The following is a 25,671-nucleotide window of genomic DNA, read 5'->3' on the forward strand; positions in this document are numbered from 1 at the left end:
ATCCCTCCCCTCTGGTAACCACTAGTCTATTGTCTATTAAGACTGTTTTTTGTTTTTTGTTTTTAAGAGCACTTTTAAGTTCACTGCAACATTAAGAGGAAGGTACAGAGATTTTCTATATACACCCTGCTCCCATACATGCATAGTTTTTATTGACGTTCCCTGGAAGTTGGTACATTTGTTATAATTGATGAAGGTACATTGACACATCATAATCACCTAAAATACGTAGTTTACATCAGGGTTCACTCTTGGTATTGTATGTTCTATGGGTCTGTACAAACATATGGCCTGTATCTATCATTATAGTATCATACAGAGTATTTTCACTGCCCTAAAATTCTGTGTTCCACCTATTCATCCCTCCCTATCTCTCTTCCCTTGCCACCCGCTAGCAACTACTGATCTCTTTACTATCTTCATAGTTTTACCAATTCCAAAATGTCTTATATTTGATATTTGAAATTAGACAGTAGGTAGCCTTTTTCATGTTGGCTCCTTTCATTTTGTAATATGCATTTGAGATTCTTCCATGCCTTTTCATGGCTTGATAACTTTTTTTTTTTAAGTATAATTTCTATTTTATTTTTTTCCAGAGAATACTTCATTCCTACAGGACTTAGCTTCTTACATGGGCTTTGTTGGAGGTCATGGGGCAGCACCCACAGGTCTAAATCGGGGTGGGGGTGTTTGGTACTGCGAGGCTTCACAGAGCAATTCCTGACTATTTTGCTGTGAATGGCACAACTCACACAGTAATGTAGTTTCACATATAACTTGGGACACACATAGGCATTGAAGACACTCCCTTCAGAAATGTCCCTCACGGCTGCAGCCTCTACTGTTTTGAATGACGAACTTCTTAATGGCCTTGTCCTTGGATGTGTATCGGGCACAGTTGGTGCAGCAAATAGCCTGCACGTGGCCACAGCCCTTTTTGGCACGACCAGTGTTCCTCCTTTTCTTGGTCATCTTGGAAGCAAGGACCTGAGAGAGCTCGATAACTTTTTTTAGTGTTGAATTATATTCCATTGTCTGGATGTACCACAGTTTATTTATCCATTCACCTACTGAAGGACATTTTGGTTGCTTCCAAGTTTTAGATGTTATGAATAAAGCCGATATAAACATTTTTAGTTGGGTTGTTTGTCCTTTTGTCTTTGAATTGTAGGAGTTCTTTATATATTCTAGATATTAAACGCTTATTGGATATATGATTTGCAAATATTTTCTTCCATTGTGTGGGTTGTCTTCACTCTCTTGATTGTGTCCTTTGATGCATAAAAGTTTTTAGTATTAATGAAATCCATTTTATCTTATTTTCTTCTTTTGTTACTTTTGGTGCTTTTGGTGACATAGTTAAGAAACCATCGCCAAATTCAAGGTCATGCAGATTTTTCCCTATGTTTTCTTTTAAGAATTTTATAGTTTTAGCTGTTATACTTGTCTTTGATCCATTCTAGTTAATTTTTTAATATCATGTAAGGGTGATGTGGTAAGAGTACAACTTCATTCTGCATGTGGATGTCCAATTTTCCCAGCACCATTGGTTGACGAAACTGGTCTTTGCAATGGACTGATCTTGGCATAATTGTCAAGAATCCCGAGCATATTTGTGAAGATTTTATTTCTGGACTCCATTCTGTTGGTCTATATTTCTATCCTTAATGCCAGTACTACACGATTTTGATTACTGTAACTTTGTATTAAGTTTTGAAATCAGGAAATGTGATCTTTTTCAAGGTTTTAGGATTGGTTTTTCCATTTTACAAAAAACACTGTTTGGATTTTGATAGAGATTATATTGAATCATTAGATCACTTTGGGTAGTATTATCATCTTTACAATATTAAATCTTCTAGTTCATGAACCTAGAATATCTTTCCATTTATTTAGGTCTTCTTTAATTTCTTTTAGCAATATTTTATAATTCTCAATTTGCAAGTCTTACTTATTATACCTTTGTATTACTCAACTCAGGCTGCCAAACAAACAAAACTGTAGCCTTGGTTGTTTAAACAACAGGAATTCATTTTCTCACGGTTCTGGAGGTTAGGAGTCCAAGATCAAGGTTTGGGCAGGGTTGGTTGTTGGTGAGGACTCTCCTCCATAGCCTTCTCCAAGTGTCCTCACGTGGCCTTTCAGTGCATGGGGAAAGACACAAGGAAGCTCCCTGGTGTCTCTTATAAGGACACTAATCCTGTGGAATCTGGCCTCCACCCTATGACGTCATTTGACTATAATTAATTTTTTACTCTAAATACAACCACATTGGGGGTTAGAGCTTCAATTTATGAATTTGAAAGGGACACAAACATAAAGTTTATAATGGCCTCCTTGGCTAAATTTATTCCTAGGTATTTTATTTTTCTCAATGTTATTGTAGATGGAATTGCTTTCTTAATTTCCTTTTTGGATTGTTCATTGTTAGTGTTTAGAAATGCAACTGATATTGGTGTATTGATTTTGTATCCTGCAAATTTGCTGAATTCATTTATTAAATAAATTGTGTGTGTGTGTGTGTGTGTGTGTGGTCTCTAGAGTTTTCTACTTATAATATCAGGTCATTTTTGAATAGAGGTAGTTTTACTTCTTCCTTCTCAATTTGGATGCCTTTTATTTCTTTTTCTTGCCTCATCGCCCTAGCTAGAACTACCAAATACGGTGTTGAATAGAAGTGACAAAAGTGGCCATCCTTGCTTGATTCCTGATTTTAGGGGAAAAACTTTCAAACTTTTACCATTACATGTGATGTTGCCTCTGAATTTTCCACACATGGCCTTTTTTCATGTTGAATTGAAGAATTCCTTTCTATTCTTAGTTTATCAAAGGTTTTTGTTACGAAAACATGTTTGATTTTGTCAAATGCTTTTTCTGCATCAATTCAGATGATCTTTTCCCCCTTGATTCTATTAATGTGATATATTACATTGGTTAATTTTTGTATGTTGAACTGCACTTACATACCTAGGATAAATGCCACTTGGTCATAGTGTGTAATCCTTTTAACATGCTGCTGAGTTTAGTTTGCTAATATTTTGTTGAAGATTTTAACATCGAAATTCATAAGTGTCTGACAGTGGGGCAGAGATGTAATGGCTACTGCCACAAGAAGGTGTTTTCAAACAGAAAAACAATGCAGGCAACTCCATAGAATATAACAGTTTATTATAGGGTAATTTATTTATAGGGATGTAGGGTGAAAAAGGACAGATGACTCTGGCAGTTATGCATAGATTATTCTCCACTAACAGATTCTTGTTAAAGTATTTTTATTTTTATTTTTTTAACATTATAACTCAGGTACTAATGATTGATAAGACTAAGAGACAAAGAATGCAGTAAGCTCCAGGGGCTGTAACGCCTGATGATCTTTTGATAGATGACTCTTTATCATCAATATGATCACCAGTTTGATATTTATCTTGCTTGTCCTGCCATTCTGGCTGTTGTTAGCAAAAAATATTTATGGTCATATTGTATAAGTTTAAGGAACACAGATACTTATCTACAAGAAGGCTTTGGCATGTCACATAGGACAGTAAAGTTGGTCAAATGTCACATCATGGAACTTTAAAAGTGAAACGAATCCAGGACACAAAGATGGAGTTGGTTTTTTGTTCACAGCCAGCCACATCCATTCAATAAGGGATTTTGGTCTGTAGTTTTCTTTTGTAGTGTCTTTGTCTGGCTTTAATATCAAGGTGATGCTAGAATGAGTTAGAAAGTATTCCCACCTCCTTACTGTTTTGGAAGAGTTTGAAAAGGATTGGTGTTAATTTTTTAAATGCTTAATAGAGTTCACCAAAAAAGAAGCCATCTAATTCAGGACTTTCCTTTGTTGGGAGTGTTTTGATTACTGATTTAGTCTCTTTACTGGTTATAGGCCTGTTTAGGTTTTTTTTTTTTCTTCAGTTTTGAAAGATTGTGTTTCTAGAAGTTTGTCCGTTTCATCTCGGTTATCCAATTTTTTCGGCGTGCAGCACTTCATAGTACTCTATAATCCTTTTTTTCCCCTGTAAAATTGGTAGTAATGTCCCATTTTCATTTCTGATTTTAGTAATATGGGTCTCCTCTCTTCCTTAGTCCAGCTAAAGGTTTGTCAATTTTGTAGATCATTTAAAGGAACCAACTTTTGGTCATGTATTTCTAGCTTTGGGTTCAGTTTGCTCTTTCTTTTCTCATTCCTAAGATATCTAGTTAGGTTTTTTATTTGAAAGCCTTCTTTTTTATTGTAGGTGTTTACAGCTCTAAATTTCCCTCTGAGTCATACTTTCACTCCATCCCTTAAATTTTGATATCTCATGTTTTAATTTTCATTAATCTAAAGGTATTTTCTAATTTCCCTTGTGATTTCTTCCTTGACCCATTGGTTGTTTAAGAGTATGTTTAATTTCCACATATTTGTGAGTTTTCCAGTTTACTTTCCGTTATCGACTGCTAGTTGTGTTCCATAGTGATCAGAAAAGACTTTGTATTTTAGTCTTTTAAAATTTATTAAGACTCGTTTTGTGGCCTAATGTGGTCTATTCTGGAGAATATTTCATATGTACTTGAGAAGAATGTGAATCCTATTATTGTTGGGTGGAGTGTTCCATGTATGTTTATTAGGTCTGGTTGGTTGTTCAAGTACTGTGTTTGTTGATCTTATATCTTGTTCTCTTATTGAAAATGGACTGTAGACATTGCCACCTTTTATTTTAGAACTGTTTTAGAACTTATATTTCTCACTTCAATTCTGTCCATTTTTGCTTCGTGTATTTTAGTTCATATATTTGTTTCGTATAGGTTTATAATTATCATATCTTCTTGATAGGTTGAATCTTTATTATCAAGATACAATGTGCTTTGTCTTTTGTAATTTTTTTAACTTAAAAATCTATTTTGTCTGATGATAATATAGCCACTGCAGCTCTCTCTTAGTTACTGTCACAAAGAGAATTACAAACCCAAAGTACGATAATAATACTGGTTTATATATTCTCCTGTGTAGTTACCTTTACCATTGTTCTTTATTTCTTCACATGGCTTTGAGTTAGTGTCCAGTGTCCTCTCATTTAGTCTAAGGGCTCCCTTTTGTTCTCGTTTAGAAAAAGTCTACTAGTGATGAATTCTCTCAGTTTTTGTTTATCTGAGAATATCTTAATTTCTCCTTCATTTTTGAAGGATAGTTTTTGCTGACAGTATTTCCCTTTCTCTGCCTTCTGGCCTCCATGGTTTCTGGTGAGAAATCAGTTATTTATTTTATTGATGATCCATTCTACTAGACAAGTTGTTTCTCTCCTTGTCTTGCTGTTTTCAAGATTATCTCTTTGTCTTTCAGTGATTTGACTCTTTCTTGGTATGGTTCTGCTTGGAGTTCATTGAGCTTCTTGGATGTGGAGATTAATTTTCGTGGAATTTGGGAAGTTTTTAGTCATTATTTCTTCAAATATTCTTTCTGCCCCTTTTCTCTTTCCTGTCCTGGGACTCCCATAATGTGTATTGGTCGGTTAGATGGTGTCCCTAGGCTCTGATCACTTTCCTTCATTCTTTTTTCTTTCTATTTCTTAAACTGGGTCATTTCAATTGTCCCAGCTTCAGGTTTGCTGATTCTTTTGGTTGCCCAAATCCACTGCTGAATTAATTGCTCTAGTGAGTTTTCATTTCAGTTATTGTACTGTTCAGCTCCAGAATTTCTGTTTGTTTCCTTTTGATAATTTATAAGTTCTGTGTCTTTATTGGTGTTCTAATTTTGTTCAGCCGTTTTCCTGGTTTCACTTTGAGCATATTTAATGCAGTTGGTTTTAATCCTTTGTCCTTTTAGTCCAATGTCTGGGGTTCTTCAGGGATGGTTTTTGTCAATTTGGTTTTTCCCTTTAAGTGGGCCATACTTTTCTCTTTCTTTGTTTGCTTCATGATTTTTGTTGTTACTGAAAACTGGACATTTGAATATTATAATGTGGACATCAGATCTCTACCTTCCCCAGGGTTTGCTGTTCTTGACTGTTGAAGGCTTTGCTTGTGTTCCACAGTGTTTTGATTGAAATTTTCTTGAATTCCTGGAGCTTAAAAAGAGTCTCAGTTTTTGCAATTAGGCTCTGTGCTGAGGTTCTTTAACATGTAGCCAGGCCAGTTACAATTCTGCCTCAGCTTTCATTTCTTGCTTGTGTTGAGCCTATAGTTAGCCAGTGGTGAAATCTTCAGATCTTCTCAGGTCTTTTCTGAGCATGTATCCTGTCCTAGGCCTGTGTATGGCTTTCTCAGTTTCCCAATATTCTTACACTTTTGAATGACCTATTTTCCTCCAGGTTTCTTCCTGGCTTTCCTCTGCTTTAGGCAATCTATTTCATGTCTCAACTGTTATCTTTTGCTCCATGCAGCTGTGGGTTTTCATTACAGTACAGTCTTTTTCAGCAATGCCTGCACTTTTCTACCCCTTGTGGATTCTAAGTTAGGGAAAACAGATGAGCACCTGTGTCAGTCCTTCATGTAGCCCCCAGACAGGTTAGTACAGGCAGACACAGTAATCTATGAATAAGGTCTGCTCTGCAACCTCTGGAACCAAGGACCAGGGTCTCACACTGGGAATAGAGGCTGCCATCTTCAAGATGTCTGCTGCCCAGCCAGGAAGCGGGTGGGGTAAGGGCAAGTAAAAGTGCCACAGTTGCCTTTTTCTTGATTCTGTATTAATTTGCTATATTATTTCTGCAATATTTTCTTTTATGTTTTGTGGAGGAATGGGAGTTTGCAACTGCCCGCTTTGCCGTTTTGCTGATGTCACTTCCTAAATTTTTCTCTTTTAATCAGGAATGAGTGGGTTTCATTAAAGGACATATTACAGTCATTCCCTGCATAACATTTTGGTCAGGCAGTCCAATGTAAGATGGTTGTCTCATAAAATTATAAAAGATCTGAAAATTTTTTTGTAGCCTAGTGATGTCAGTCTGAGGTTCTTCCCAGTATACATTGTATGTGAGGAGCCCCTGTCAGCAAATGGCTGCCAAACTTTTATTATTCATAAAGTTTGGGCCCTCGGTTGACCATGGGGAGTCCATCTCAGCCGGTAAATTCCTTCTTGGGGGTCTCAGGTTTTTTAAGTGGTCTGTTAATTAAACCCCTCTTCTCTTTCTGGATTAACTCTTCCTTCATCGCAATGGGCTGTAGTCATACCTTGTGTTATTGTGCTTTGCTTTATTACACTTTACATATGTTGCGTTTCTTAGAAATTGAAGGCAAGACTCTCCACCAGCAAAAAGATTATGACTTGCTTTGTTGCAATACTTGCTTTATTGCAATGATCTTGAACCGAACCCGCAATATCTCTGAGATATGCCTGTATTTTTAAAATAGTCTATTAAGTTTACTAGTATTAAAACAATTTAACTGAGTAAATTTGAAGATCTGATTGGCTCTATTGAGCAATTCATGAATCAGGCAGCATCCAGTCTAGCAACTAGATGAGTGCTCTGAGGAGTTGTACACAATAGAAGTGTGTAGGAAGAAGGGTGGGGCAACGGAGCTATTAACAAAAGAAGAGAATGGATTATTTTTAGATTGGGACATCTTCTATTTAGGGGTGGTGCTGATAGGACCCATATAACAGATTACCTAACTGGTGCTAGACCAGAAAATTCTAGGTTGGTTGATTAAGATTATATCTGAGCGTTGTTTAAACTGTAATTACATTAGGTATTAAATCTAGGTTTGGTACCATGGGCTTTTTAGCATGAGTGATGCACTTTTGGGCCTGTGTTTTTCTCTTTAATGCGTCTTTAGTGTGTTTATGTCTCTGTTCATATGTGAAATTGGATTGTTTTCTGTGTGTTAGTGGATTTTGGGAGATGGTCAGATTGGCTTCATGTATCATGTATCATGAAGAATTTCATTCTTTTTTTCTGTGTTCTGATTTGCTAATTTTTGCTTTCATGGTAATTTCTGCTTTTATGTTACAGTGGTTTATATTTTTCATGATGTTTGATGTCTTCTGTTTTCCTTGGTGTGTGTGTGTTTTTGTACTCCTAACTTCATAATTTGAATGCTTAGTTCTTTAAGGGGGAAAATTTATCCTAACTTGAGTTCTTTTCTTGCCTGGGCTGCTCCAGTCCTGTATCACTGTCACCGTGAACTTGTGGTGCTGCCACTAGTTTTATCTTTTATTGAGAAGGTAAGATATGCACAGTTGAAAACATTGCAACAATAATAGTAAGTCTTCTTTCTAACTGTCTGTGCCTCACTTGTAAAATGGAACTCAAAGTGCCCGCCGCTAGCAGTGGTCAGGACTGAATACATTGGTAGTGCTCCTGGGCCTGGCACAGAGCTAATGCTTACTTCAGCTAATGTCGTGGTTAATGCCCCAGTCAGCCTGCCCCTGGATTTCTTTGCCTTTGGGCTTTAGAAGCACAGACTTGTGAGTCATCTTTGTGTCCCTGAGGCCTTGTATATTAGAAGCTGCCTCAGTAATTGTTTTTAAAATGAAATAAAGATTCTCTGGAGAGGCCTTGTGCTGCCTTGGTGTTCACCTCACCAGCCTGGTGGGTATGAAGTGGAGTCTGACATCACGGTTTCTCTGACCTCCATGTGGGCTCCTGGGGCTCACTGCTCTCCCTTGAGTGCAGGAGTTCTGGTGAACCCCTTTAGAACATTTTTGGGATGGCCATCAAGTACACTGATAACATCGCATTTCAAAAACCGGAACTACCTTTGCCTCTGAGCAGGCTTTTCCGTCTCAGAGATTCTTTGCATCACCTCACTGGCTCACCATCAAGTCTCTCCCACCTGGGCTCAGATACCTGGGCTCTTTGGAGGAGCTTTGCTCCCTTATTCCATGGGCTGCAGGTCAGTGTCCTCCATCCAGTTAACTGTGAGTTGGTCTGGGGTTGGAGTACTCCAAGCTGACCAATTAGTGAGGTAAATACTTGTTTGTTGACTTTAGAGAAAGGGAGGCATTTTCAGGGACTAGCATGGCTCTTCCTGCTCATGAAGTCACTTGCGCTCCTTCTACTCACGGCCTCCAGTCCCCTCCTCCTGAGTCTTCTCTGGAACTCCCTATCCCTGATCTCAGTGAATCACGCCCTCTCTGCATTCTCTGCAGTCGCCATTCATACTAGTGAGGTCACTTTTGACAGCAAGTAAAGAACCAACCCCCCAGGTCGGCTTCAAAAAGGGAAAGTTACTACACTTACAAAAAGTTTTGTGGCGGGTGCTCTGGGCTGGTTAATCCAGCAGCTCAGTGATGTGAGCAAGGACCTAGAGTCCACCTGTCTTTGTTCTCCTGTCCTCAGCTCCATCTTTGTCAAGCTTTCTGCCCAACTGTCAGGTAGCTGCTACAGTACAGGAGACTCATGCAGGCTCTGCAGTGTCCAGGGGAGGAAGAGGATCTTCCCATCCTATCCTGTCTCTTTTCTTCTTTTTGTTTCTTTGAACTTTTTATTTTGAGATGATTGTAGATCTTCATGCAATTATAATAATACAGAGAGGTCACCAATACCCTTTGCGTATTGTATAACTATATCATAGTATGTATCATAACCAGGAAATTGACGGTGATACAACTCACCAGTCTTACTCAGATTTCTCCAGTTGTTATGTGTGCGCATTTACTTCTATGCACTTTTATCATATGTGTAGTTTGGTGTGACTGAGAACAAAGACACCCATCCCAGGAGCTCCCCACAGGCTTCTTATACTTCATTATCTAGAACGTGGCCACCCCGTGTCTGCCACTGGCCAGGGTACGGGAAGTACCACAATAGTCAGTGCTGTCAATAGGAAAATAATGTGAGCCACAGCTGTACTTTCAAATTTTCTGTTATTCCCATTAAAAAATATGAACAGATGGAATTCATTTTGATAACTAATATACTTAACACAATATATAAAAAATTCACGTAATCAATATAAGCGATTATTAAGGAAATATTTTACAGTATTTTTTTTGTATAAAGTCTTTGAAATCCAGATGGTAGTTTACACTGATGGCACATCTCAATTTGGAAGAGTCACATTTCAAGTACACTGTAGCCATTTGTGGCTGGTAGGTGGCCACCATATTTGACAGGTGACCAAGTTAGAGCAGTTAGGATTTACCCCTGGGTCACAATGAGAGAGTAGTGCATATGCAAACAAAACTGGTTTTATTTCCAGCGAGGCAGTATGAGGAATGCCTGTTGATTGGGTAGTCTGTCGGAGTCTCCTGTGGCCCAAGCTTTAGCATCATTGCTCCCTCTCTATTTGGGCATGCCTCACAATGTGACTTCTGTTTTGTGACTTGTGGTATGGAATGTCTGTCTCAGTGAGTTCTGGTCTAGGCAGAGGCCTTTGTCTGTTTCCCTCCCACTTCCTGTCCCTAGCATTGTGTGTTACACATAGTAGGTACCCCACAGTTTATAAATTGAATATGTAGTTCTCCTAGAGCCATGTTTCTCAATGTGCTTACATTGCAAACTACATTTTGGTATGTGCATGTGGATTATTTGTGAGGGATTGTCCCTGTTTTTTGTCCACTAGATGCCAGTATCCACCTTTGTCATTGGGACAGCAAAGGACACCCTCAGGCACTTCTAAACATTTCCAGGAGGGACAATACTGTTCCCAGTTGTGAACCACTGTTCCTGAGTTAGCTTTAAGTTTTTTAAAAGACAGCTTTACTGAGATTCACAAACCATACATTTCATCCATTTAAAGTGTACAATTCAGTGATTTTTAGTATATTCACAGAGTTGTTCAACTATCACCTCAATTTTAGAACGTTTTTCATTCCTCCCCAAGGAACCCCACCTTGGCCATTACCCCATCCGCTCAGGCCTATGCAGCCACAAATCTACTTTTCTCTGTAGATTTAGCTATTCTGTATTTTTCATAAATGGAATCATACAATATATGACCTTTTGTGTCATATATTGTCATAAGCCATTCCTTAGCTTAATATTTTCAAGATTCATCTATGTTATAGTAATATTCCATTGTAATGGATGTATTGTTATTTACTTATCCATTCATCAGTTGATGGATTTGGGGGTCGTGTCCACTTTTTGGCTATTATGAAGGGTGCTGCTATTAATATTCAGTTACAAGTTTTTATGGGGTCATACATTTTCATTTTATTTAGGTATTTACAGAGGAGTGGAATTGCTAGGTCATATGGTAACCTTAAGTTTAACCACTTGAGGAATTGCCAGGCTATCTCCAGAGTCGCTGTACCATTTACTTTCCTATCAACAGTGTAAGAGGATTCCAGTCTTTTCACATCCTTGCTGACAGCTAATATTGTCAATCTCTTTTATTGTAGCCATGCTAATAGGTATAGAGTGGTTTCTCGTTGTGGTTTTGATTTCTATTTCCCTGATAGCTAAGGTGCTGAACTTATTGGAGAAATGTTTATTAAAATACTTTGCCCATTTTTAAACTGGGTTATTTTCTTAATTAGCTTTGATTTTTAAAAATAGTAAGATCAGTTTTTCTTCCCTAACAAGAAGTTGTTTTATTTTCTTGTGAATGACTTGGAATTGAGTCCCTTCCTTATAGATTGGCAGTGGGGTTTTCATATCTCCTGCTTTATTAGACACCATAAGCTGTGACTGATGACTGGGATACAGAGATGTGGAAATGTTTTCTATGTAACAAGTTCCAGGTTGGCTCTGGAGTCATTGTGTTCCAGGTATGTTAAGCCATTATTCTGAGAGCTGACATTCTTGGTCATGTTCAGAAGAATAACATAAACAATGATTTTGATGATTTTCTTGTCAGGAAGAGAATCTGATAGGTTGGTAGTTCAGTTAGCAAATGTGTGAAGTCTGGTTCTGTGGACAGTGTGGGTCCCTGCTCTCAAGTGTCTCCTGGACTAATGAAGAAGACAGGTAATCAAAATACAGTCATAAGAATGCTGTAAGGATCCCACCAGAACAGCAAGGGATCTTCACCACCACTTCTCTCTGTATTAGATGATCCCAGGCTTCTTCCTTTAAAAACATCATCCTTGATTTTGTGGCTTTCCAGTGTGGGTGCTGCCACCACTTTCTCTTGAGTCCCTATAGCCTTGCCACTCCTGCTTTCTCTTGCAGCAACTAGGGTGCTAGGCATCAGGACATGTTGCAGCCAGTACAAAAGATCTTCCAGGAGATCAGCATGCACAGGCGATGAAGGTAATGTCAGCAACAGCCTGCAGTGAAGGTGATCACGGTGCTGTGCATGCAAATCCCTCGTGTGTTCTTGTGTGTTTGTGTGTGCTTTCACCTAGAAAAAAGTGGCAGGAGAGCTGTGTGTTGGAGTTCTGGCCCCAGTTCTCTCAGGGAGGTGACTGGGGCAGTGTGTTTTCTCCTCTGTGCCTGCCTGCACACGTTTTGTTTTCTACAACAAACGTGGATTTCTCTGATAGGAAAGAATGTTATTTTAGTAACTCCGGAGGCTGGATTTTAGAAGGCAAAGTATGTTCTTTATTGCCTCGCCTGCCCTCTACCTGGGAGTCCCTCCTTTGCCCTCGAGCTCCTTTCTTCTGCCTCCTGGGAGAAGTTAGCCACCTCTGGCCAAGCTCCCTCGGCCTCCATTGGAGCAAGAATGTGTAATTTTTGAACCAGTTTTATTGCCTTAATTTTCCATTTCTTACTTGGTGGGTACAGAGTGTTTTTCCGGGGTGATGAAGAAGTCTTGAGATTATAGCTAGCAATGCTGTATGAAAATAGGAAAGTTGTTAAAACAGTAAAAACTAAGAGTTCTCATCACCAGGAGAAATTTTTTTTCTTGTTTTTGTTCTGAGAAGATGGATGTTAACTGAACCTACTGTGGTAATCAGTACACATTATATGTAAATCAAATCATCCTGCCGTACTCCTTAACCTTATACAATGATCTATGTCAGTTATTTCTTGGTAAAACCATGCGGGGAGAGTCAACATGAAATTAGAGATGGTTGTACAACATTATGAATTGACCAAATGTACACGTTAATATAGTTAATTGTATGTTAGTGAATTTTACCTCAATTAAAAACTTTTTTCCCCACTTGTAACAAAACCTAAAAACTTGCCGAAGCTAGTAGGGCATTTGGATATCTGTGAGGCAGTTTTGTTTCCCCCAACCACCACCTTTTTCTTTTCTGTTAGCTGTTGATGATTGGTGTATGGTGTTAATTAAAAACACTTGGCACAGTCCCAGATACAATATAAAAGCTCCTTCAATGTTAGAGGTTATTTTTTCAGTGAAGAAAGAAAGAAGGTTTCCCTAAACTCCAGCCCTGCCTCCAGGAGTGCATTTGAGGCTTCGGTGTCCTTCTTTCACCTTTTGTAGCTACATTCGTAATTCAGATCTCACCTTCCTTTCTGTTTTTACTTCCTCATTTGTACGTACAGCCCATGGCACCTGAAATCATTACCCACCAGACCCCTTCCTTCCTTCTGCATTGCCCTCCTGGCCTTAAGGAGCCACCTCTTGCCTCCCTCTTCCCTCAGGGCCTCACACAGGCCTGAGTTTCCTCTTCTTTTCTGCTTTCCTGCTAATTCATCAGTAGCTGCTTCTCCCTTTCTGTAGATATAATGGTTGAGGCCAAATAAGGGGAGCCCTGTTTTCTGACACAGGGATACACATACAAATAATTTTGCTGCCAATCTTAGGATATGCTGGGGTCATCATAGGAGAACAAGCATGCCTCCACGTTGCAGGGGCTACTCAGCTCCTTTCACAAGCCAGGCACAGGCCTTTTGAACAAAAGCCACAAGGCGCTGTGGCCTAACAGAAGAGGGGAACATCTGCATTGCAGACTGGAAAACAATGTATAGCGTGTGAGCAAAGTTATGAAAGAATTCATAGACAGAATGGCTCCAATTTGTAATTACATAATAGTTTGTGTATATGTCCAGAATGAAAGCCTTGTGCGCACTGTGTGTGTAGAGAATGTGCCATGGCCATGTGGCAGGGGCTCACAGCCGTTATCCTGGGAGCAAGGAAGCTTTCATACTACTTTTTTTGGTGTGAATGCTATATTTCTATGAAAAATAACAATAAAGCTACTTCCGTTCTGGAGGGGAAAGTGAATTGTGCCGTGAGAGATACATAGGAGTTCGGAAAAGGGAAAGCTCTTGTTGAATTTTGTTAATGGAGATTGCAATTTTAAATTTAGATATAATTCACAGGGTAATTTGGTCATGAAAGATTGGAAGACAAGTTCTAAAAATACTTATTCCCACTAATATTTATTTTCAAAGGGAATGTGATGGAATTCCTTAATGTTAGAATATTTGTTGACTATACTATGAAAAGTCCTACAAACCAAATTGTTGAAAACAGTGTAAAGAAGTCATCTTCAGGAAACAAAGTTAGCACAAGAGGAGTCTGCTCAATGAGCAGGTTTTGTGATTCAGGCAACCAGGAAGCTTATTTTCAGAAAAGATAAGAGATTATAAATATTTGACAGTTTACAAAGGGTAAGAAGATACAGTCTGTGTTCAAAAGACCCATGCGCTTATCTCAGGTTTTGTCAAGATCCTAGAGTGGACCATGAAAGTTTGAGAGCATAGACACCAGCCTGGGGCACTCAGAACAGAGCAGGCCACCTCCCCTTGTTCCTCTGCAACAAAACAACTGAACTCTGGAGGACAAACAGCCAGCAGGGCAGGTCTGCACTTGACATTCTTGTGGTAGCAAAGCTTGGGCTTTGTTAACATACTCTGTATTAGATGATCCCAGGCTTCTTCCTTTAAAAACATCATCCTTGATTTTGTGGCTTTCCAGTGTGGGTGCTGCCACCACTTTCTCTTGAGTCCCTATAGCCTTGCCACTCCTGCTTTCTCTTGCAGCAACTAGGGTGCTAGGCATCAGGACATGTTGCAGCCAGTACAAAAGATCTTCCAGGAGATCAGCATGCACAGGCGATGAAGGTAATGTCAGCAACAGCTTGCAGTGAAGGTGATCACGGTGCTGTGCATGCAAATCCCTCGTGTGTTCTTGTGTGTTTGTGTGTGCTTTCACCTAGAAAAAAGTGGCAGGAGAGCTGTGTGTTGGAGTTCTGGCCCCAGTTCTCTCAGGGAGGTGACTGGGGCAGTGTGTTTTCTCCTCTGTGCCTGCCTGCACACGTTTTGTTTTCTACAACAAACGTGGATTTCTCTGATAGGAAAGAATGTTATTTTAGTAACTCCGGAGGCTGGATTTTAGAAGGCAAAGTATGTTCTTTATTGCCTCGCCTGCCCTCTACCTGGGAGTCCCTCCTTTGCCCTCGAGCTCCTTTCTTCTGCCTCCTGGGAGAAGTTAGCCACCTCTGGCCAAGCTCCCTCGGCCTCCATTGGAGCAAGAATGTGTAATTTTTGAACCAGTTTTATTGCCTTAATTTTCCATTTCTTACTTGGTGGGTACAGAGTGTTTTTCCGGGGTGATGAAGAAGTCTTGAGATTATAGCTAGCAATGCTGTATGAAAATAGGAAAGTTGTTAAAACAGTAAAAACTAAGAGTTCTCATCACCAGGAGAAATTTTTTTTCTTGTTTTTGTTCTGAGAAGATGGATGTTAACTGAACCTGCTGTGGTAATCAGTACACATTATATGTAAATCAAATCATCCTGCCGTACTCCTTAACCTTATACAATGATCTATGTCAGTTATTTCTCGGTAAAACCATGCGGGGAGAGTCAACATGAAATTAGAGATGGTTGTACAACATTATGAATTGACCAAATGTACACGTTAATATAGTTAATTGTATGTTAGTGAATTTTACCTCAATTAAAACCTTTTTCCCCACTTGTAACAAAACCTAAAAACTTGCCGAAGCTAGTAGGGCATTTGGATATCTGTGAGGCAGTTTTGTTTCCCCCAACCACCACCTTTTTCTTTTCTGTTAGCTGTTGATGATTGGTGTATGGTGTTAATTAAAAACACTTGGCACAGTCCCAGATACAATATAAAAGCTCCTTCAATGTTAGAGGTTATTTTTTCAGTGAAGAAAGAAAGAAGGTTTCCCTAAACTCCAGCCCTGCCTCCAGGAGTGCATTTGAGGCTTCGGTGTCCTTCTTTCACCTTTTGTAGCTACATTCGTAATTCAGATCTCACCTTCCTTTCTGTTTTTACTTCCTCATTTGTACGTACAGCCCATGGCACCTGAAATCATTACCCACCAGACCCCTTCCTTCCTTCTGCATTGCCCTCCTGGCCTTAAGGAGCCACCTCTTGCCTCCCTCTTCCCTCAGGGCCTCACACAGGCCTGAGTTTCCTCTTCTTTTCTGCTTTCCTGCTAATTCATCAGTAGCTGCTTCTCCCTTTCTGTAGATATAATGGTTGAGGCCAAATAAGGGGAGCCCTGTTTTCTGACACAGGGATACACATACAAATAATTTTGCTGCCAATCTTAGGATATGCTGGGGTCATCATAGGAGAACAAGCATGCCTCCACGTTGCAGGGGCTACTCAGCTCCTTTCACAAGCCAGGCACAGGCCTTTTGAACAAAAGCCACAAGGCGCTGTGGCCTAACAGAAGAGGGGAACATCTGCATTGCAGACTGGAAAACAATGTATAGCGTGTGAGCAAAGTTATGAAAGAATTCATAGACAGAATGGCTCCAATTTGTAATTACATAATAGTTTGTGTATATGTCCAGAATGAAAGCCTTGTGCGCACTGTGTGTGTAGAGAATGTGCCATGGCCATGTGGCAGGGGCTCACAGCCGTTATCCTGGGAGCAAGGAAGCTTTCATACTACTTTTTTTGGTGTGAATGCTATATTTCTATGAAAAATAACAATAAAGCTACTTCCGTTCTGGAGGGGAAAGTGAATTGTGCCGTGAGAGATACATAGGAGTTCGGAAAAGGGAAAGCTCTTGTTGAATTTTGTTAATGGAGATTGCAATTTTAAATTTAGATATAATTCACAGGGTAATTTGGTCATGAAAGATTGGAAGACAAGTTCTAAAAATACTTATTCCCACTAATATTTATTTTCAAAGGGAATGTGATGGAATTCCTTAATGTTAGAATATTTGTTGACTATACTATGAAAAGTCCTACAAACCAAATTGTTGAAAACAGTGTAAAGAAGTCATCTTCAGGAAACAAAGTTAGCACAAGAGGAGTCTGCTCAATGAGCAGGTTTTGTGATTCAGGCAACCAGGAAGCTTATTTTCAGAAAAGATAAGAGATTATAAATATTTGACAGTTTACAAAGGGTAAGAAGATACAGTCTGTGTTCAAAAGACCCATGCGCTTATCTCAGGTTTTGTCAAGATCCTAGAGTGGACCATGAAAGTTTGAGAGCATAGACACCAGCCTGGGGCACTCAGAACAGAGCAGGCCACCTCCCCTTGTTCCTCTGCAACAAAACAACTGAACTCTGGAGGACAAACAGCCAGCAGGGCAGGTCTGCACTTGACATTCTTGTGGTAGCAAAGCTTGGGCTTTGTTAACATACTGGGCAAAAAAGGGCTAGCCATGGGGAAAAGATGCTACTGAGGAGTTGCCACCAAGCTGGACAGAAGTGGCACAGAACCTTCAATCTGTCTGATGTTTGGAATGGAAAAGGGACAGCATGTTCAGTAGATCCAAACCAGGATCCACCTGTTTGCATCATCAGCCATGAGTCTTGCATGTGATGTCAGCTATGCACACACACCGTGGGGGCACGCCATGTGGCAACAGTCTAAGGTAGAGTGAGAGGATTGACCCGATTCCTTCTGTGGCTGCCAGAGAGCTGTGTGGTATCTTTACTGCATCACAGGGAAAGCAGTCAGGGCAGTGACACAAAACTGACCTCTGTGGGGTGGTTGAAGGACTCAGGGTCTTCACTCGAGGAATAGAAGATAATGGAAGTACAGTGGGGTCTTAGGATTCTTGAAGAGTTGCCATGGGAAGGAAAGATTAGATTTGACCACGGGGTTAGAAGTAGGACACGTGGATGAAAGGCTTCGGGTGGTGTGGTGTCATGTGGAAAGAGCTTCCTCTTGGTATTAGTTGCCACAAAACAACTTTGTGCCTTCGAAGGTTGGGGTCAAGAACTATAAAGGATCTGAGATTTTCACGCTGTTTGCAAGTGAACATGTTAGCTGGCCATAGCTTATTGGATGCCAGGAGAAGACATGGAATTTCTTAGACAAAGACAAAGGACAGTTTATCACTCATGGAACAGCAAGCAAAATGAATATCAACACATTTACATCAATCTCTCTTGCCCTCATGTCCCACAAAGGGCACTAAAGATGGGCCTAGACAGACATCTGTCCAAATGTGACTGAGGATAGCATGTGCCTGAGGCTTGTTACCAAGGGCAATAAATTGGAGAGGAGACAGAAAAGCATCTAGCATATAACAAGTGCTGATAAATGGTCAGATCTTACTTACATGTCACGTATACATTATGACTAGAAACGAATGCAGGAAAATGTGGGTTCTTAGTGCAGAAGTAGTACAAAAATTGTTTTTCTTTATTTTAGCCATACTGTTTACAAAATAAATAATTAAAAAAACACTTCCCCCCATCCCTGCTGCCCCTTGTGAGCTCTGCCCTGTGTTCCACCAGCCCCTTCCCATAGTAAACACTTTTAGACTACTCACTCCCTTTATAAAGGGAATACATATATAGATTTAAAAAAAAAAAGTGTCTTGGAATTTAAGCACGGATTGAATGAGGTTTTAAAATGTACGTGTTTGGCTAATCATCTGCAATACCTTCAGGGAAGAGGTAAGTGAAATTTAAAGTCTGAATGAATTTAGAGCATGTAAAATTTTCAGAAGTTAATTTTACATCTCAAAAAGTTCTTTGGCACAGTGACATTAACTGAAGGGACATCCAGATGAATGAAGGGATAACGGAAGAACACTGGTCAGGGTCATATGTAAAGATAAAAATACTGTAATTGTTGGTTAGTTTGGTAATAAAATGATGTTGCAGCTTGATTTTGAATTTGAGGTAAATTGCTGAAAAGTCGTATAGTATTTTTCTACAGCAAAAACATGTTTTCTCATTAATGTCCGTTATAGTGAGCTGCCTTCTCACAGAATAAATTTAGCGCTAAAACATCTAAAATTCATATGTGGAGATTTAGGCCTTTTATCCAGAAGGTATATCCTGTGTTTAATTTTTGCATACCTCCTTCGACAGAAATCACTGGGATGGATGGACAGTCTATGGCTCACACACACTTGAGCCATTCCTTTGGTCATCCACAGCCCCAGACGAGGTGAGAGGCTCAGAGAAGATGAGCCACGTTCCCTGGGTGGTGAGAGGCTTCGCCTGTCCTGCCTCCTATAGAGACAGAACTGCTGTTCTCGAGCTCTTTGCTCACATGGCAGGCACACAGGACTTAGCAGCCTTATCTCGTCATCAGAACAAGTCTTGGTACATACAGCTGTTAACCCCATTTTTCAGATGATTGGGAATGTTCCCAGACTTGCCCAGCTAGGAAGGGGCAGAGCCGAGATTAGAACTGCTAACCAGGACCGTTTGTCTCCCAATTTCCGGCATATGGCGGGGCACAGGTGTGGTTGATCAGTCCTGGATGATGAATGAACATATTTAGCAGATTTTACCAGCCAAAAGTCATACAGGAAAGTACATTTTACATGCCTCTCCTAGGTAGTAGGCAGACAGGACAGGAGTAGGGTGGGGTATCTGCTGCTGCTTTAACTTCTGGTTAGTGTTTTAGAGAATCTGGTGTTCCTTTAAGAAGGAAATAGGGAAGGTTTTGTTGAGATGAAAATGATTTTCCAATACAGCCTTGTCCCGACCTTTCCTGTGTGTGTGTAGGTCCTCTCTCCTCACACAGGCACACTCAGCCTGGACTGCTTGCTAGCATCTCCACCCTCGTCTTGACCCTGAGTCTCCACCTTCCTGACAAGCTTCCCTACAGAGTAATCTTCTGACAGCTGCTAGAAGGGTAGCTCAACCTTTCCTCACGCGGGCCCAATGCAGCCTCTCGGCCACACTGCCTGCTCTCAGCCTCTTGTCTTTCCCATGCTGTCCCTTCCATCTCAGTCGTTAGTCCTCTTTGCCTGGAAGACCTCTCCCACTCCTCAGCTTTTCCTAAACTTACCCATTTTTGAAGGCCCCTGCACCATGCCGCCCATCCCTGAGTGAGAATAGAACATGGGAGAGTGTAGAGACTTGGTGTGTGCCAACCTGGCTCCCCAGCAGAACTTTTTGCTGGAGCATGAATGCATAGTTAGGCTGGAGCTTGAGGAGGACGGGCTGTGGTGTTGGGGCTGCCAAGAGCATTCCAGGGCACTCTGTGAAGCTTGGCTTTCTTTGGGTTGGGTGTGACATGGCATGCCTGTAGGGGGTACCTAGGAGAGCTGGAGTACTAGTGAAAGGCAGTAAATGAAGGACTTGCTCAACTCTGGCTATGAGGGTGGCTGGAGGAGAGGTCAAGGCTCTTTTTCTTAAGGTGTCTCTCAGAGGCTCTTGGGCCATTAGAGTGTCCAGTCCTTGAGGGGCTATATCTTTGAGTGGTCCTAGGGACAAGGGAATGGGGCATGGTCCTGACCCTGCCTGGCAGCCAGCTGGGCCAGCTAACCAGCTAGATGCTGGCTCTGCCCTAATGAGACTGAGTTGGCCAGGATCTGGAGTCTCTGCTACCTCTTTGGTCTGTCAGCACTTGGTGTGATTTGAGTTGGGTTGTTATTTACCTCTGGTGTGACTCTTCATGTCTTCAGAAAGATAAAGAGGGATATGCAAAAGACATGTTTGATATAGGGCTGTTATCCAAAATATACAAAGAACTCTTACAACTCAATAATAAGAAAACAAAGACTCTAAGATAAAAATGTGCAAAAGAAGCTGAACGGACACCTTACCAAAGAAGATACACAGATGGCAAATAAGCATATGAAAAGATATTCAACATCATGTTTAGGGGATTGCAGGTTAAAACAACAATGATACCACTACACACCTGTTAGAAGGGCGGAACTTAAAACACCGACAACCCCAAATGCTGGCCGGAGGATGTGCCAATGAGGAATGCTCATTGCCGGTGTGAATGCAAAATAGTACAGCTACTTTGGAAGACAGTTTGGCCATTTCTTACAAAACTAAACATACTCTTACCCTACGATCCAGCAGTCACACTCTTCGGTATTTACCCAAAGGAGTTGAAAGCTTAAGTTCACATAATTGTTAAAACTTGGAAGCAACCAAAATATATTTCAGTAGATGAATAGATAAATAAACTGTGGTACATCCAGACAATGGAATATTATTTTAGCATTAAAAAGAAATGAGCTATCAAGCCATGAGAAGACATGGAAGAACTTTAAATGCATATTATTAAGTGAGAAAAGCCAGACCGAAAAGGCTACATACTGTATGGTTATAACTAAAGTGTATAATACCATACAGAACCCATAGAATGTATGACCAAGAGTGAATCCTAATGTAAACTGTGAACTCTAGGCGATAATGAAATGTCAATGTGGGTTTATCGACTGTAACAAATATACCATACTGTTGCAAGATACTGACAGTAGGGAAGGCCTTGCATGTGGAGAAGCAGACATATAAGAACTCTACTTACAGTTTTTCTGTGAAACTAAAACTACTATTTAAAATCTATTTTTAAAAAATAAAGAAACCAGAACATCAATCTCAGACCTTTTCACAGCTTAGCAGACATCTTGCTCTAGGAATACTGATCATTGGTTGCCCTGAACATGACAAGGCTCCAGTTGATATATCACTTGAAATAAATTAATTTTTCAAGTAAACCGAACATCCCTGTCTTAGCTCCAGGCTTGTGAACCATGGTGTGTTCATTTTGATCTCTTTCCCTATAGGACAACCCTCCCTATGATAAGGGGGCCTTCAGAATCGAAATCAACTTTCCAGCAGAGTACCCATTCAAACCACCGAAGATCACATTTAAAACAAAGATCTATCACCCCAACATTGATGAAAAGGGGCAGGTCTGTCTGCCAGTAATTAGTGCTGAAAACTGGAAGCCAGCAACCAAAACCGACCAAGGTAAGACATGCTTCTGTGTCTTCATCAGTAGTTGCTCTTCTGGAGGCTGCAGTGGGACAGGGGCTCCTCAGTGCCTTCTAATGTCATGTCACACAGAGTCTAAAGAAATCCTACCTTTACCAATTCCAATACACACAGAAGTGCAGCCGAGGTCCCACCAGTCCTTTGGGCATGGCAGGTCTCAGTTAAACTGTTGTCTTACGCAGTTATTTGAGGAGGCCTTTCCTGTGTTCGCAGCCCTGTGGGGATGCATGCAGACAGACCAGCCCAATGCTTGTCACCCGTGCAGTGAGGAATGCGGCACTGCCGCTGGGAATTTTCACGAAGGATTATGGGGCTGCCTCAGTTGGGGAAGGGGAATGATGTTTATAGTGACCTCACATAGCAATTAGCACGTGAACTCAGACTTGAAGGAAGAGGGGAGGTTGGAGAAAGCTTTCCAGACTAAAAGAAGGGCACAAGCTAAAGCCACCTGGCTAGCAGCAGAAAGCCGGTGGCTCACAGTGGGTGGTGTGAGGGAGGGGCACGGTCAGACTTGAGGGCTGTGTGTCCAATGAAAGCACATAGTTTTAGCAGACCTGGAACTCCTTGGAATTGGATGTGACCGTGTATGTCCCATGTGTCTGGGTCTCTCTGTGTGAACATATACATGCTCATTTTCTAGGAAGTACTTAATTCTTGTCCCCTGGAAGTTACTAGATTTTGGTATGAACCAAATTAGGAAATTTTTGTTTCCTAATTCCAGAACTTTCTTTTGAAGTCCTAATCATATTCTCGGTAGCTTTTTTATAAGTAACCAGCTGAACCACTGTAACGTTTTTTTAGATTGAAGAGAGTGGATGCGGCTGGAACTTGCTAGGTTGCAGGTGGTTTTTCAGTGACTAATATAAATAACTGTCTTTTAGTGGAAACACTGCCCCACCCCCAAAGATGGAGTCGAAAGCCTTTCACATGGAAAGTTGAGCCCCAGGTTCAACACAGCTGAGTAGTAGAAAGGAGTGGGTGCTACATGCCGAGTCAAAATAGAAAGATCTCCCGTGGACTTGGCACTTGGTCATGTACAAGTTGGTGTTTATAAAAGCTTGACAAAGTTTTCCATGCAAATTCCTAGCTCTGTGTTGGAAGTCTATAGCTGCTCTTGTTCAGGAATGACTTGTCAGCCCCTCGTGCGACTCCTGGAGCCCTTGCCGAGTTGTGTATATTAAGCACCATGTCTGGAGAGGAGAAGTTCTTCCAGGCTACCCAGGCAGACCCTGCACCTCAGACTGCTGGGCCACAAAGAATTATAAAGTCTCCTCCCTTATTGAGAACTGGGGTAGCAAGCAGGGCAGAGGACAGGCAGGATGGGACATGACATGACAAGGGGGAGAGAGGCTTGCCAGGAGATGAACACAAGTAAAAGCACTTTGCCACCTCTTACAGGGACTGGCTGCCCAATAGAGCTGTGTCAGCATTATTCCTATTTTGAGGGTTGATGAAAATGTTCTGGAGTTAAACAGTGGTGGTGTCATACAACTTTGCAAATATACTGAAAACAACTGAATCGTATACTTTTAAAAGAGTATTTTTGTGTATGTGAATTATATCTCAGTTTTTGAAAAGAGTAAAGAAGCATGAAAAAGTAAGCAAAAGTAGCATGAGAAAAGTCAAGAAACAAGGCAAATAGGGATGTGTCAAATAGGGATGTGGTAGGAGTTAGCAATAATAATACCAGAGAAAGAATGTGAAAACTGTTTTGTTCAGCAGTGTGCCTGGTTCTAGTAGATATCTAGTAGATATCTTAGCAGCAGAGTAAGGGCTTAGTTGGTGGTTGAATGACATTTGCCATATAAAATGCAGCCAATAACAAAGCCAGCATAATACTGACTCTCTATGTACCAAACAACATAACAAAATTATATGAAGAGAAAATTCAAACAATTTATAAATTGAATGTTTCAATTCCCCATACACTATTATAACAAATCAAGTAGATAAAATTTATAAAGAGGACTGAAGAAATGTAACAAACCAGATAAAGTTAATTAACATATTTTATAGTGCATTCTATGGAAGGCAGCATTCAGATTTTACTCTGAGAGTGGAGCCCCCTGGATACCCATGAAAAAGGGGAAAATTAGATAGTGGTTACATTCTGTATTACAAAGAAACAGAACAAAACTGAGGAAATTTTATAGGCTTAATTCTTTGACCATATAACAATGAGAATAAAAGGTCATTTTTTATTATGTTTTTAAGCCCCTGAATATTTGAGGGGGGAAAAAATGCTTCTGAGGAGCATTTAGATCAAGGAAGAGATCAAGTAACCAGTGCCAGACATTTGTAATGAGCATGCTGTTCTATATATGAAAAATGATGGGATGGGGCCATAGTTGTAGTTTGAAAAGCAGTCATAGCTATCGATGTTCTCACTATCAAAACAAGCTAAACTCAGCTGTGTTTTATTATAGTTTAGCTGAGGAATCAGAAACGCACCCAGAGGAACAGGAAAAGAATGAAATACTCATCAGAACTACTAAATAAATTTGAAAATATTTAGACTTGATCAAATAAGTAAAAGCAAGCTCGGAAAATTAGACAAATAGCAAACTTGCAAACTGAAAATATCTTTGAAAAGCAAGTCTTAATCATTAACAAATGGTTTTTTACTAATTCATTAGGTATCAAGATGAGCATAGTAAGTAGTAAAAGAGCCTGAGTATCCATAACAGAGTGGGAAGGAAAACTGGAAAACTTATCAGTTCCCTGTCCCTCACAAAGCATTTGACCCTGTGGGGTTCTTAAAATGCTAATGAAGCAGCAGTTCTACCACAGAGCCATTTCTAATCATAGGAAAAGACAAGAAGACACCTATTTATGCTGTCAAATGAACTAAAAAAGTGAAGAGGCTTTGCTAGAAAATAAATGACTAAGCTTTATTCAAGGTTCTCAGAGTTTGCAAACTGGAAACACAGGCCAAACTTAGAAGTGTTCCAAAGGAGAAAGAAAAGCTTAGGGCTCTTATAGGAAAGAGTATATTCCTGAGAATTAGTCCTGCATTCTTAGCATCATGACTGGTCCAAGAAGATAATCTTCAGATGTCCACTAGTCTGGACAATGGAACAGTTTCTTCTTGAAGTCATTTTGATGGTCATCTGAAGGTTTGATGTGTGTCCAGGCATTAACACTGCGATCTGATGTGCATTCAGGTATTAATACCGGACTGGGAAGTTCAGAAGTTTAAGACTGGCTAAGGCATGCCTCAGACCTTGACTACTTTTAGTAATTTAGTGACTCCATTTTCTTTCTTTACTCTTCCTCAATGCTGTAGGTAGCATACAAGTATGCTATAAATGAAGTCAAGAACAAAAGAAAATGGAAGTCTCACATCTGAGTGTGGGGCGGAGAATCTTGGAGAGTGCTAAAATACATATTTTAGGCCAGTGAGCTGAGGGCAGTGTTTTAAAGAAGCTGCGATGGTGCCATTTGGCAGTATTTGTCTCAGTGTGGTTGCTTCCACTGGCTGGACAGGAGGAAGCCTTAGGTGCTTATTTTAATGTTTGTCTGAGGTATTCCAACCAGCCATACATTGTCCTTTTGTTGATACTTGCCTTCTGTTTATGGCAAGTGAAAGTGGTTCTCCATTTGAGTTACTAACATTTACTTTACTTTTAAAAATATTTGTATTAAAAAGTGAGATTTAGAGAAATATATTAAGTAAATTATCATTTAGGCTATATGTGGATATATGGCAAACAATGGAATACCAATGGTTAAAGTTGGGGA

The 25,671-nt window shown here is 40.2% G+C and overlaps 1 protein-coding gene and 1 pseudogene across 3 annotated transcripts in view; one reads left to right on the forward strand and one right to left on the reverse strand.

The window, feature by feature from the left end:
* The window catches only part of UBE2L3 (ubiquitin conjugating enzyme E2 L3), a 48,420-nt gene that overhangs the window by 19,926 nt on the left and 2,823 nt on the right, over nucleotides 1-25,671 (forward strand). For all 3 annotated transcript variants that reach the window (XM_011355942.2, XM_023528295.1, XM_011355943.2), the window contains one exon: nucleotides 21,720-21,906. In XM_011355942.2, the coding sequence (XP_011354244.1) occupies nucleotides 21,720-21,906 (187 nt within the window). The remainder of the gene's footprint in view (nucleotides 1-21,719; nucleotides 21,907-25,671) is intronic.
* Nucleotides 628-1,084, reverse strand: LOC105289317 (annotated as a pseudogene).

This window comes from Pteropus vampyrus, unplaced genomic scaffold, assembly GCF_000151845.1.
Source record: "Pteropus vampyrus isolate Shadow unplaced genomic scaffold, Pvam_2.0 Scaffold23, whole genome shotgun sequence".
Lineage (NCBI taxonomy): Eukaryota > Metazoa > Chordata > Mammalia > Chiroptera > Pteropodidae > Pteropus > Pteropus vampyrus.